General features: G+C 33.4%; 1 protein-coding gene and 1 long non-coding RNA gene across 17 annotated transcripts in view; one reads left to right on the top strand and one right to left on the bottom strand.

Moving 5' to 3' along the window:
- The window catches only part of LOC137015138 (uncharacterized), a 93596-nt gene that overhangs the window by 41091 nt on the left and 37248 nt on the right, over nucleotides 1–15257 (top strand). The gene's annotated exons all lie outside the window — the stretch shown is intronic.
- Nucleotides 1–15257, bottom strand: part of ppfibp2b (PPFIA binding protein 2b) — a 70067-nt gene that overhangs the window by 49801 nt on the left and 5009 nt on the right. For 14 of the 16 annotated variants that reach the window (XM_067379863.1, XM_067379875.1, XM_067379859.1 and 11 more), the window contains exon 2: nucleotides 4555–4662. In XM_067379863.1, the coding sequence (XP_067235964.1) occupies nucleotides 4555–4618 (64 nt within the window). In that variant the 5' untranslated portion in view covers nucleotides 4619–4662. Of the gene's footprint in view, nucleotides 1–4554; nucleotides 4663–7397; nucleotides 7417–9647; nucleotides 9667–15257 lie in introns of those variants that run through there. The other 2 variants (XM_067379861.1, XM_067379860.1) reach the window with 2 other exon arrangements.

The following is a 15257-nucleotide window of genomic DNA, read 5'->3' as shown; positions in this document are numbered from 1 at the left end:
AAAGATAATTCAAAATATTAATAAAACTATAATAAAACTAAAATAACACTAAATAGTATTATCTTGTAAAGTGTACTCCAATAATCTTTGTTTTAATTACAATTTCATAAAATATTTTTTTGCAGTATATGTGAAAAAAGATGTGATATATGGTACAAACAGGGCAAAAAGTGACGAGAGGCAAAGAGAGATACAGCATCACGCCATGTCATACATCATCACATCATATTAACCATCACCCACACCGTTGCAGCCACGTGTCGCCTCCATCAACTCACACAACAACAGTTCCAACTGTCCCCATCTGGATACTATGGAATGAGAGGTAACAAATTTACAGGAAGCACCAGAACATCTGGAAATCATCAGGATTCTATAACACTTTAAATGTGTATGACGGCATCGCTCCATTTTTAACGCCAGAATCACCAATCAGAACAAAGAGAGACACAGCTGACAACTGGAAAAGGACCTCTGTGTCAATTTTTATCTTATGCAATTGCCAGCACATTACACAATTTTCCATTAGTTTAAGTGGAAAAAAATCAGGTCCTGTTACCATAAGATTTGTATCGTTTCCATTTGTTCTTTCAAAGAGATTCTGCATGCATGCAAAGAATGCGAGACATAATGTACATAACTGTTTATATAAATGCGTAATTTGTGCATTCAGGCGCAAGTGTTTTGCTTGGCTGAGAGCATAAAATGACCTCATTGGTTGCTTTAATGAAGGGGTGGGGGCTGTTGTGCTAGTAAACCAGGAGAATTCTGTGAATTATTCCTATTATGGACAAACCAATAAAATAGATATGGTATAGATATCACAGAGTGGAATATTTATTCTTGCTCTGCTACTCATGCTCACAAACATCCCTTAGGTTTTAATAATGCAAAATCCAAATCACCTAAAATAAAAAATCAAATAAATTCCAATCACCTAAAATAAACAAAATAAAACAATATAAAAATCACCTAAAATATAAATAAAATATGAAATCACCTTAAATAAAAAAATAAAACTAAATAAAATATGAAATCACCTAAAATAAATTTAAAATCACCTAAAATAAAAAGTAAAATAAAATTCAATAACCTAAACTGAATAAATAAATAAATAAATAAAAATCATCTAAAAATAAAAATAAAATAAAATAAAATAAAAAAAATAACTTAAAATCAAATTACCATAAATAAATAAATAAAAAAAAACTACATAAAATTTAAAAAAACATCTGGAATAAATAAAAATCACCTAAAAAATAAAATAAAATAAAGCTATTGGAAATAATAATAATTAAAAAAAAAAATCTTAATCACAAAAGGCTTGCAAGCTAGATGTTGGATCAGAGATGTTCCAAGTGTCACCAGCAGGTGGAGGCATTTCAAGAACCTTGAGAACCTCTTAATAACAACAGTCCTTCATTGTCATGAGTCAGTTCACACAGCAGAACTAAAGAGACGCAACATGCCTGTGGTCAACTCTCATCACACTCTCCTATTCTTAACACACACAGACAGACACTCATTTAAAGTCTAGATCCAGGTTTAGCCTCATGGTATGACATTTGATTACTAAACATTAATGGTTTTAAATTATTTAAATTCATAAGCAATTGATTTATAAGCCTGTGCTATTTGAAGTCCTGCATCTGTAATATTTGGCACATTCTGTACAATTATAACTCATGACATGCAGGACTACTCAGCTAATAGACTATGTGTGCTATGCAATCCAACATCTTATATCAGAGTATTATTTTACATTACACATATCTCATGATATTTCAGCTGTAAATTCAATAAAAATGGTATGTATTTTAAATAAACGTAGTATTTCCCTATTGAGTCCTAGCTCAATTAAAAAAAATTGATGTGAAGTCTATTTGCAAATTGCAAATTAAAAATAGGAGCCCTTGGTCTTTAGATCACTATTCATGTTGTTCTTTTTATTCCACATTAAAAGTAAAAAAGCCTAAATGTTAATGGTAGTATGACCTTAGGTTATGAAACTGAAATAAACAGTTTATCTCAGATTTTGTCACAGTCCAGACTAGCTGATTCCACAGCACTGTACCTCTTGTTGTCTCACTCAGACAGCAAACTGCATGCTCCTTTCCTTCCCTCCCCCCAGCCTTCATTTGTTGACTGCCCACATTAAACATTTATCCTCTATTAGTTAAATCATGTTGGCAATCGCTGAGAATGCTTGAGGGGCTTCACAGCCCCCACATCCTCTCCCTACCCAACCCTGGTAAGAGTTTCCCCTCCAAAACTACCAGTTACTTGCTTTGTTATAAAATGTAGTGCTGAAAAAGTGCACACTCTACAACACTAGTCAATATGTTAATATGTGTACAATATGTTTTTAAAATATATCATAATCTACTGTACATACTATAGGGTTGCCGACCAATAAATAAAATAATAAATTATATAGTCATATTATTACTAAATATTTTTATATACTATATATATATATATATATATATATATATATATATATATATATATATATATATATATATATATATATATATTAACATATAACATATTTAATAAAATCAATACATTAATACATGTTAAAAAAAACATTAAATACTAGTTGGTTGAGTTTTGAGATATAATAATTTATTATTAATTACTGTAATATAAAAATTATAAAATAAGCATACATACATATACAAAATTTTTATATATATATACAGTATTTATACTTAGATATAAATTGAATTCTATATTTATATATAAATTATAATTAATTAACCCAACACATTTATTAAAATCAATACATTAATATTTTTAAATACATTAAATATATTAATAAATAAAAACATACTTTTAAAAAAGTTTAACTCATTCGAAGTAATTTAAATCAAAATATTAATACTAGTAGAATTTTGAGATATAATAATTTAATGAAACAGTTTTATATATTAAAAATTATATTTATATTTAATAAAATCAATACATTAATACATGTAAAAAAAAAACTTTAAATACATTAACAAATAAAAAAAAACATTAAATACTAGTTGGTTGAGATATAATAATTTATTATTAATTACTGTAATATACTGTAAAATAACAAGCACACATACATATACAAAATTGTTATATATATATATATATATATATATATATATATATATATATATATATATATATATAATATTATATATATATATATATATATATATATATATATATATATACATATAGTATTTATACTTAGATATAAATTTAATATTTATATATAAATTATAATTAATTAACACAACACATTTATTAAAATCAATACATTAATATTTTTAAATACATTAAATATATTAATAAATAAAAACATACTTTTAAAAAAGTTTAACTCATTCGAAGTAATTTAAATCAAAATATTAATACTAGTAGAATTTTGAGATATAATAATTTAATGAAACAGTTTTATATATTAAAAATTATATTTATATTTAATAAAATCAATACATTAATACATGTAAAAAAAAAACTTTAAATACATTAACAAATAAAAAAAAACATTAAATACTAGTTGGTTGAGATATAATAATTTATTATTAATTACTGTAATATACTGTAAAATAACAAGCACACATACATATACAAAATTGTTATATATATATATATATATATATATATATATATATATATATATAATATATATATATATATATATATATATAATATTATATATATATATATATATATATATACATATAGTATTTATACTTAGATTTAATATTTATATATAAATTATAATTAATTAACACAACACATTTATTAAAATCAATACATTAATATTTTTAAATACATTAAATATATTAATAAATAAAAACATACTTTAAAAAAAGTTTAACTCATTTGAAGTAATTTAAATCAAAATATTAATACTAGTAGAGTTTTGAGATATAATAATTTAATGAAAAAATGTTATATATTAAAAATATTATATGTATTATAGATTTTATATTTATTATATTTTTACTTATGTTGTATTTTTAAATACTATCATATAATTATCATATAATCTATAGTAAGTATAAATTAATATAATATCAATTATATATATATATACAGTATAAATATAATATAAATTAAAATGACAGTCCCATCATTAAGCCATAAATTTTACTATCCAAGGCTTTTCATTTAGCTTTACCTTTGTTTGACAAGCAATTTTCTTTCAAAATATCCAACACCATGTAATCCTTTCAAAAAGCTTCACACATGTAGCGTTGAGGGAATCCAATTAGCATGCATAGATCAAGAGATATGTTGAAAAAACGTGCTCGTATAGGAGCAGAACCTTATCTGATCGCTTCCTGAAAAGCAGCCAATCAGAAACAGACTGCAAGATTACCTTTACCTGACCCATTTTTTTTGAGAAGCTATTTTAAAATATCCTGTTTGTTATTCTGTAAAGAAGCAATGGACATAATTGTGGACCAGCTCATGGTTATTTTACAAATACAAGGAAGGATGTGATCCTTGCACAAGTTCATCAGGAGGATTCCAAATTGGCTTGAAGGAAAATTAAAGACTTACCAGCAATAATATCATCCATTTGTTCCAAGGCTGCTTCTAACATGTGACTTGCATCTGAGGCCATGGCGCCAGCCGTCTACTGCATCTGCTGGTTTGCTTCTCAGTGACCTGCAAAAATGTGTCATATAATTATGCAACATTATGAATAAAAGTCACAATTACAGTTGCTGGGAAAGTGCATTTCGAAATTGAGGGTGGAGTAAAAAAAATTAATCTTGTGTGTGAACCAATACCATGAATCTCATCTGACGGCAAGTAGCAGCTTGGTGTGTCTAAGACTGTAATGTACGATGATGCCAATGTAACCCGACATTACATAAACTCCCTTGAGCAAATGTGGTATACAACAACATGTAAATACAAATCATACTGTCCACCATGACAAGTCTGTGTTTAGAAATGCTTTATGTTGCTTTCTAAAGCTATAATATAAAATGGTCTCCATATTAAGAGCTGGTATTTTCCCAAGCGTTAACCCCTGACTCACTGCTTTGACGTATCCCGAGGCAGGTTGACTTTCTCCCTGTGGGACCTCAGTGATGGAGGGAAATTTGAGAATAATTAAGCTTGTCAGGGTCAAGTTTCACCCTATTGTCATGCCTTGTGGCATGTGTAATACGCACATTCATACATCATATATTTAGGCCCACACACTTAAGCCTCTCTAAATTATGGAAGCCCGTTTCTGCCTCAGAGTAAAGGTGTGGTACACATTTACCATTGCCCGACAAGTCATTTCAAAAGGAATCCACAACCAGGAATTACGCACAAAGGCAAAAGTTTTGCAGATTTTGTTTTAGAAAATGCTGCCGAGCCGTTTGAAAACGCCGGGGTTGCATTTCAGCGTAAACGGACCAAAATGGAAACTTTTGAAAACGATGGCGTTGCTGCCCACGTTCGCTCTGCACATCCTTGACGACCGTGTAAACAGTAACATAGAGACTGAACTGCAATCGTTGCTTTGTTGTCATTTTTAGCAGCCATTGTGCAGTTAAACTCTGCACGTTTTAAAATGCGTTTCTGAAATGCTGTGGAAACGCCAGTGTAGATTCATTTTAAAACACCGCTTTAAAACGAAAACGCACTAGTGTAAACGGGCCTTTAGACCAGTGAGCTACCACAAAGTAACCACTTTAAACACCTTAGAAACCATCTAGCAACCACCCAGAGCACCTTAGCAACAGCATAGCAGGAAAAATAAACATTAGCATAGCTGGCAACAGCTCAGAACGCTTTAGCATATTAGCGTTGGCAACTCTCACATGTGCTTCTTCAGAAACTATAAAAATTTTGTTTATTAAATTATTTTATTTGTATAACAGCGCAAAAAATTATTTTAGAAAAAATTTAACTTTATCCTCACAATTAGAGCTGCACGATAAATTGAGAATCACGACTTTTTTGTTTCAAATACAGATTCTCCCACGATTCTTAACAGACAAACAAAATAAAATGTAATAATTTACTAGGCCTGGGACAATACATCGATTCTCGATTCGCGATACAATGATTCTGGATTGATTCTGATATTTTCTCTCTTGAATCGATTCTGAGCTTAGTTTTAACAGCAGATGGCACTCTAGGCTAGTTGTTAACCACATAATCAAATGCTCACGAAGAAGAGAGCTGGAGAGCGCTCATGTTTTCGGCCGAGTCATGTAAGGGGTTAAATATACTTGCACTTTGGCTCAGAATGCTTTTATGATGCAAGATTAACGTGAACACAGCCCACTGCGAACACCCTTGTAAAAACATTTTTGAATTTTATGACTGATTATTTTAGGTTTAAGTGGTGTGTGTAAAGGAACCGGAAGCAAGCAGAGTACGGCTGTTTCTAAAGCACGAAATGCCATCTGCTGTTCAAATCTTAGCTCAGAATCGATTCGAGATAACTCCCAGCCTTATAACTATTACTAGAGAAAATTACTGTCAAAATGTTAATTGCTGCTGTCTATTTAAAAATGTTTAATTAATTTGAAAGAATTATTTGTTAAAAATCTGTTTGAATCAATGACTTACTCATAAATACTTCACTTGTGTCATTTATAGATGAACCAGCGTTTTTGAACAAATCCCTTGAATGAACGATTCAATGACAAATACATTTTTAATAGTCATTTGTCGCCACCTAGTGGCCTAACGATAACGATACAATCATTATTTGAAGCACTTTCAAAAGGTGATTTTCCCTATTTTGTTTGTTACCATAAACATCAGTGTTTATATATGAATTATGAAATATAAACTTTTATCTTCTACTTTTATGATAATCTGAATATTTGTAACAATTAAATACTGTGTGGGTGAAAAGACTGTGAAGCTGTTTCATAGACTGTATGTGAACTGCTTTCTCTGGTTCAGCAGCAGCGACAATACAGATTTGAATTTTGTCAAAGGTTTAATAGACACAGATGAATCGATGTCATTTAGGTATGAGATTGCGTGGGTGTTTGAATCGAGGTCGCGATCTTTTAATGATTATTCGTGCAACTCGCAATGCGATTTTAAATGTCAATATGTAACTTCAAATGTCATAATGTGATTGTGAGAATTATAATACAAGTGAAAAAAGTGGGGGAGGGTTCTTTTGACTAGTGAGCAACCACATAGTAACGACCCAGAACACCTTAGCAACAGCATAGCAACGCCCCAATGACACCTCAGAACACTCATCTTGAATAATAACATTGACTTTTCAGAAAATATAAAATCTAATTTATTAAATTAATTATACAATGAGAGAGCAAAAACGTAATGAATTACATTAGATTGATGTCATGCAACAAAAAGATATTATATTTTATAAATGTCAGACCACATTGTGAACAGAACATTTAACCTACTTGTAATCTTGTAAGTGGGCAGCACAGACGCATGCCAGTCGGGTGGAGGGTCACAAAAGGCAACTGTCCAGGGCAACTGTACTAAAAGGGTGCACGGCCCACAATGCTGTTCATTATGTAGCTTAATTTAGCCTCACACGACAAGAAAGTCTTGACTCTATTCGGGGCGGTGGGATCTTTCCCTGCTGGAACAATGTAACTGAAACACACAACAGCGCTGTAATCACGGCCCTGATAAGAATGTAAATATAAGCCTTCAGTTAAATGACAAGAAGAGATGAGCACAGCCTGATGCTGTTCATTAATAGATAGCATGCTTTTTAATACAAGCAAAATGGAAAATCCAGTACAACCTCAAGCATTTCGCACACACCCCAGTTATTCGAGCAGATAAGGGTGTGTAGGCTTTCTGTCATGTGCTATCTGCCCTAAAAAGAATTCTTATTTGATCACACTGATGAGGCTTTTTCATCCCTCTTCACTTATTATAAGGTTCCACAGTTTGTAGGGCAAAGAAATATACCTCTGTTGTTTATTAAATAATTTTTACCATTCTCTTTCTCATTTCACGTCCAATAATCTACATTTCTGTGCTAACAAATATCTAAGCCATTCATGAGAAATCACAACCATTTTTAGATTCCTGACTCAGGCGCTCTTATCTGACCCACAAACTCAGCAATTTCAGTGTAGGCAATTAAATCAGTCTGACAAATATAATGTTAACCATAGTATTTCTCCTGTGTCATCTGCTTCATACCATTACAACCTGACGAATCACTTCAAGAGATTGTTCCCATTACATCTTCTGTGGTTTAGCTTTTTATTTCTCCACTGTGGACAGTTCTCCATTCAAACGCTCCACCTGTGTATAATTTTCTCCATATGTATTGTATAGTGTGTTTCACCTGGGTTCAATGCCAGACAACTGCAGTTAAAGCACATTATAGAAACAGCATGAGAAGCAAATAACAAAGTTAAAGTTGCTAAAGAGGATGTTTTGTTTTATACATTTTTGCAATATGAAACTGTCTTCACAAACTGATAAAAGACATTTATTTATTAGGTGCACTGAAAGGAATAATATTAATATACATCATCTGTGCACGAGGTAGGGCCTTAAAAACATCAGCCAATCATTTACGCGATCATCGCATAAACGATTGGCCCTCTGGCTTGTCAATCACTGCCATGACGTTCCTTGTGAGTGACGCGCGGCTGCGCGCTCCAGTAACTTTCCACACTCCACAGGCGCCACATGCAATGTTTTTGACAGGAGACAGGAATAACAACTGCAGATTATGAGTTACCTGTGGTGAGTCCGACATTATGAATCCACGGCTTTAAGTCGCGCACACACTTAACGATTGTAAGGCCGATTGATACTTATGACTGATCGCGCTCAAACGCGTCCAGTCAGAGCCAGTTGCTTTCAGTCTGCGATTACAGTTGGTGTTCAAATTCCATGTGAAAGTATATAAATCTGCTTCAGGAGCAGGAAACAATCGCTGTATGTTGAGCATAGTCAGAATGTTTTAGCTAGTCTTTAAATGTGTGCCCGGCTTAATAACACAGCGAATGCCGGTGGTAAACACTCGTGCATGAGTTTTGGGAGGCGTTCCCTCTAAATGAGCTGTGAAGGAGGGGGTTGTTCTTACCCATGTGCTCATTTCAAAAACTCAGTCGACAAAAAGAACCTCTTTAGCACCTTTAATTCCAAGACCTCATTAATATCATTTCCTCAATCATTCCAAAGGTTTGTATGTTAGGAATCAAGTACAACTTGCTAGGAATTTTACTGGATCACAAAAATCCTGAAGACCTTATGAAATCAAACACTCCTGAGGAAGTTAAACTCATTCAAAATTCTTTTGTTAAGAACCAGAATCTGAAGGATATTAAAATATCTAAAATATAATTTAAAATTAATACTTCTTGAATCACAGGCAAGAAGTGCTTTTTGCCATTTTTGAACAGTCACTGTTGGCATATAATGAAACAAAGATTGGTAAAGTCAACAGATTTTACTAATAGACTTACCAATCTCTGAGGCTTTGGCTTTCATCACTATTTATGTTTGTCTTTCTACAGAAAAAGTATTAAAAATAAGTAGTACTGATTATTTTACAGTTCTTATTGTAAAATAGTCAGTACTATAAATGCATATGGATCTTACTACCAAGTTTCTCAAGTAAATCTTTCAAATGTTTGTTTAGCTGAAAATAACACAACTTCTGAAATGTTCCTCACCAGTAAATCAGCGTTGCTTCTATCAGTGTTGACACATTCCAATACAAGCCCCTCCCGTCAGTGTTCCTGATACTTCAGCGTGTGACCGAGTCACCAGTGACTGAACGCTGATGCTGCTATCTCAGTAACGACCGGTGGCATCACACATAGCACATGCCGGACAGTATTCAAGTCCCCGGGCTGCTTAGATCCTCTGTGTTTACAAAACCCTGATAAGCCAACACAAACAGCGGGACCTTGAGTTACAAAAAAAAAAGGGCTCTTTCCGCCCAAACCCAACAACTGCATATCTGAATATTTCCGTTCACACTGTTTCTCACAGAGATTGCAAGGCCATCCAAACCACAGGTTATACATGAGGAGGCTTTGAGAGGGGAAACAGATTTTTAATAAAGTCTTAGAACCTGATCCCAACTATCTTCACTCTCCCATAGACTTACATTGAAGAAAGGACAAGAGTCATATCTAGAGACCAGGATGGCTATTTAGACTTTTGTCAGTAAGCAACCACCCTGAATACCATAGTAATCTGTTGGAAAATGTAAAGATCTTGCTACAACCATCATAACAGTACTTTATATGTATTTAGATGACTATTAAGTATATATATTTTTTTCTCGAACTGAACAAACTATTTAAAGCGGGTTACTCTTTTGGCGTAAGTCGATGTGCATTTTAAATATGGATATTTTTCTTACATAAACACATCGCTTTGCTTCAGAAGGCCTTCATTAACTCCCCGGAGCCGTGTGGATATCTTTTATGATGAATGGTTGCACTTTTTTGGGCTTCAAAATCTCATCCTCTATTTACTGCCATTATAAAGCTTGGAAGAGCACATTATTTAATATAACTCAGACTGTATTTGACTGAAAGAAGAAAGTCATATACACATAGGATGGCTTGAGGGTGAGTAAATCATGGGGTAATTTTCATATCTGGGTGAACTAACCCTTTAACGGGAGAAAGTTACATTAAAAACATACATTTTATTATTAGACATTTAATTTTGATGTCAAATCCACTATTGTTTTAAATAAAATTGTTCTATAGTCTATTCAGTATTTAATGCAATGAAATCAGATGTAACTAATTAAATTACAGAAGAATTAAAGTAATCCCTTACTTTACTTTTTTAAGGGAAACTACAGTAATTAATTACTATAATTTCTTTTCCTTTTTGATTTGGGGTGAAATGAGACCTGGACATGTTTTCGAGAGATTCACCTTGCAAAACACATTAGTCTAGTGTTGTTTGCTTTACTTCGACATGTGACAAGTTTTGACAATACTTAAGTATTTGCTCTAGATATCACTCGCAAGCACCCAAGAATCTATAGACCTTTTGGATCCCAAACCCTTTGATATATTGTGAAACCAAACAAGCAAACTAATTCTCTTATTGTGTTTTAACTACCTACTGCTATTCATCATTTGATTCAAAAACTGTCAGAGACTGTGAGCCCAGCGTCTGGTGCCAAAAAGCAAACTGTGGTGTTAGAATAACCGTTCTCCTTAATTTACTCCAGGATGTTTAGAGTAGCAGAAACTACTGTGGGAAGTCCCTGTATTTTTTTTTTTAGCTATGTTACAGTTAATGATAAACAGGCTCATCCAAGGTTGTCCTTTACTAAAATACAGGAAAAATGTGACCATGAACTTGTTTGGACTTTGATGCACTAATGAGACTGAGTAATCATTAGTAAAGGCCTGTACACCAAGAACGATAACTATAATGATCATAACAATATATTTCTAAAAATCATTCTAAATATAAAAGTCCACACATCACAACTATATACATATAAAAGCACAGAGGGACGATTTCGTTGGAATCACTTTCAGAATGATTTTTTACAGCTGATGTATGATAAAAACATTGACAGCCAATCAGAATCCATCCTGCTTTAAAGTGCTCAAGCATTTAAAGTGACAGACAACAGCATGTGCATAAAGGATTAGTTCCCTTTAAAATGAAAATTACCCAAAGATTTACTCACCCTCAAGCCATCCTAGGTGTATATGACTTTCTGATGAGGTGTATATGACACAATCTGAGTTATATTAATAAATATCCTGACGCATCCAAGCTTTATTACGGCAGTGAACGGGACCAACGAGTATGAAGCTCAAGAAAGTGCATCCATCCATCATAAACGTACTCCACACGGCTCCAGGGGGTTAATAAAGTGGGCCTTCTGAGGTGAAGCAATGCGTTTGTATAAGAAAAATATCCATATTTAACAACTTATAAAGTAAAATATCCGCAATCAATTTACGGACAAAACTTTTTTCAACTTTTTTCATAAATTGAATACAGAAAGCGCAGGACGTAGTGTAAGCATTTTGAAATGCGAGAGGCATTACACTTTCTTCGTGAGTTGAATACTAGGGCTATGTACTGATAAGAATCTGGCGATATATCATGATACAGGGGTTCTGATAAGATTGCGATATTGTAAGAAAGGCGATATATTGCAATATTTCTTGTTTTTTTAGAAAGTGGGTCTAATTTGAGAAAAAACTAAAAAACTTTTCATAAAGAACACACTACCATATACATAAAACCTAAAATAAAACAGAAAGTGTGGCACACTAATATAGTTACCGTTATAGTTATCATTCTTGGTGTAAATGGGCCTTAAACCTTCTGCAGCTTCTCTGAACGGAGAAAACTAGGCCTACATTACACATATAAAACTAAAGGGAATATTTAGGCCTATAGGCTACGCGAAATATTTCCCTTAAATAATTAGGTCTACAGATTAACAAAACGAAAGTGGTTATTTGTGGCGCAGTCCAAAGATCTAGACAAGGAAACAGACATTCTGCTTGTTTTCGTTATTTGTGTCTTTTGTAAATGTATGGATGATGTCTTGCTTTTACCTATAAATTACGGAGACAATTTACTGTTTTATAGAAGGAAAACAAATCCAGAGGTCGCGCCGGCGCCTCACGCGCGCGCACACTAATTCTTGCATTGCTTACTTGATATCACAGCCTCTTAAATATTAAAATAAAATACAATCAACCAAACGTTACACTGCTCAATTAAATTCTGTAATACAATCTTCCTGTTTACCACCCGTGACCACCGCATCACTGTGCTGTTTTATGTGAAAGATGCTGTTTTACATCGATAATGCGAGCGAAGTACAAAGCTCATATAATACATAATAGTTTATCATTCATCTCGAAAATGAAAACAGTTGGATTCGTGCTGAATGAGAAAGGTAGGCTACAGATTCATTTTAAATTAGTTTGTTTTGCATCTTATTTAGTTTTATTTCCAATAAATAAACCGGTTTCTCGCCTTGAATATCAATAGAAGCTGGAATGACGTTAAAAAGAAAAGAGATTTTTTTTATTCGTTTTGGCTTGACGTTTATATAGCCTGAATAGTCCAACTGTTAATTTTAGAGGTTTTGTTGTGGAGTACATAAATAATATAAGGCAGTTTTGTTCATAATTTATGTTTACAAACATTAGGCTATAAACAAAGATATGCATGTACGCTGGAACAGAAGGAACGCTGGAACAGAAACGTTAAAATATCGATTCTGCTCGGAGAGGAACGATTTAATTTTTTTTTTCGTTTTTAAGCCCTGTTTATAAGTAAGCATTAAGTTTGAGGAAAGACTTTATCCTCACTAATTTTGACTTTTTTTTTTTTTTAAAAAAAGCTGAATTTTAAATATATTTTTATGTTAAATGGCAGTTTTCAACATTGATATAATAAGAAATGTTTCTTGAGCATCAAATCAGCATATTTGAATGATTTCTGAAGGATCATGTGACACTGAAGACTGGATTAATGATGCTGAAAATTCAGCTTTGCATCACTGAAATAAATGACATTTTAAAATATATTAAAATAAAAATATTTTAAAAAAATATTTCACAGTATCATTATTTTACTGTATTTTTTATAAAGTAAATGCACTGGTGAGAAAAGAGACTTCTTTCAAAAACATTACATCTTAAATCTTAAAAAAAAAATAAAAAAAAATAGTATATTAAATATTATGTTAATAAATCCGCTGTGCCAACTATGGCCTTCCTTGAAACCTAAAACCATGTTAATAATAATTTTTAATTGTTATTAATTTGCCTGGAAGCCATTCCATATATGTATTTTCCATCCATGTTGTTAGCAATTCCCACTATGTACAGTAAAACCAAAAAACCACACATACTGTAAGCGGCCTTGAGCAGAAATACTGCAGGGGGAGGAAGTGGCATCAGCATTAGGTGTCAGACCAATAAACCCAGCACGTCAACACAGCTTAATATGAGAACATCAAAGACAGCAGTCCTCAAACAGCTTAACCGTCCCCACTCAGCACTCTGCATTAAACCATCCTGATGTGTGTGTGCGTGTGTGTGTGTTCAGTAAGCAGCTGACTGGGTGACATATTGCGTGGACACTGCGCATACCTTGGTTAAACGCACTATAATGTTAGAAAGGTGACCTGAAGCGCAGATTAAAAGCAGCAAGCTGCCACAAGGCCTCATTGTTGTGGGATCTGGATGCTTTGTGTGGCTGCAGACAACGCGATAGTACAAGGTGGTTATGCTCTGCCACAAGCTACTTTCTCAATACAGGTTACTTTTCAAACATGTTAAGTCATCCACAACAAACCTGGTTCAAATATCAAAGGGATAGAGTTGCAGAGCCTTATGACTGCACCACAGGAGGAGTAGCGTGATCAACAAGCGGAAGACTGAGAGGAAGCTTCATAGCATTAATAAAGAAGTTTCACATAACACTTCCACACATATTAACGTCAGAATGTCCACGAGATCAAAAAAGCTCTGATGCTACACACTTGGACTGCCGTACGCGGAATGATTCATGACTCGGTGTAGGCGGTTGTAAGTTTGATTCGGGCTCAACCCCTGGCCGATCCAGAGCTCTACTCACCGGAGCGGATGCGTTCTGGCAGCTGGGTTGAATGCTCCAGTCCTCCGCAGTAACAAGAGAAATGTCAGTCCTGACCAGGTGCATTCGACTGTGGTACCAAGGCCCGTGAAAATGTCAGTGAGCCGCTCGGCACAGGAAAACCCTGCTCATGGGGCAAAACGTCACGCCTCTGTCCTACAGGTCCCTGACATCAATACTGCCCAATGCATATTGCATGGGATCTCCACAGCTCAGTCCGCAGTACGGGGTTCACAGAAAGTCAGATGCCAACTGTAGACGTTCAAGTTAGTTTCCTCCTCTAGGTTCCAGTATTTTGTGCAAAATGCAACTGGGAATTGGATATTGATTCCTAAACCTAGTGGATGGACACATCTAAATCAAAGAGTGACAAAAGAATTCATGTAAATAGCTCAAAGTGTGACAGCTGAAGTGAGTGATGGACACATTTAGATGCTCATTAAACTGTATTTAACTTTACAAGCCCTCGAAGGCCTCAGAAAACAAAAGCGCACTGAGGATTGCGTTGCACTGAGTGGGACATGTTTACTTAAAAATAAAAATTCTGACATTGTTTATTCACCCTTATGTTGTTCCCAACCTGTTTGACTTTCTTTACTCTGTGGAATACAAAAGTAGATTTTTTTTTTTAAATGTCTCAGAGTATTTTTGTCCATACAATAAAAGTC

Source organism: Chanodichthys erythropterus, chromosome 24 (genome assembly GCF_024489055.1).
Source record: "Chanodichthys erythropterus isolate Z2021 chromosome 24, ASM2448905v1, whole genome shotgun sequence".
In the NCBI taxonomy this organism is placed as follows: Eukaryota; Metazoa; Chordata; class Actinopteri; order Cypriniformes; family Xenocyprididae; genus Chanodichthys; species Chanodichthys erythropterus.
This window is presented reverse-complemented; position numbering and strand designations above follow the sequence as displayed.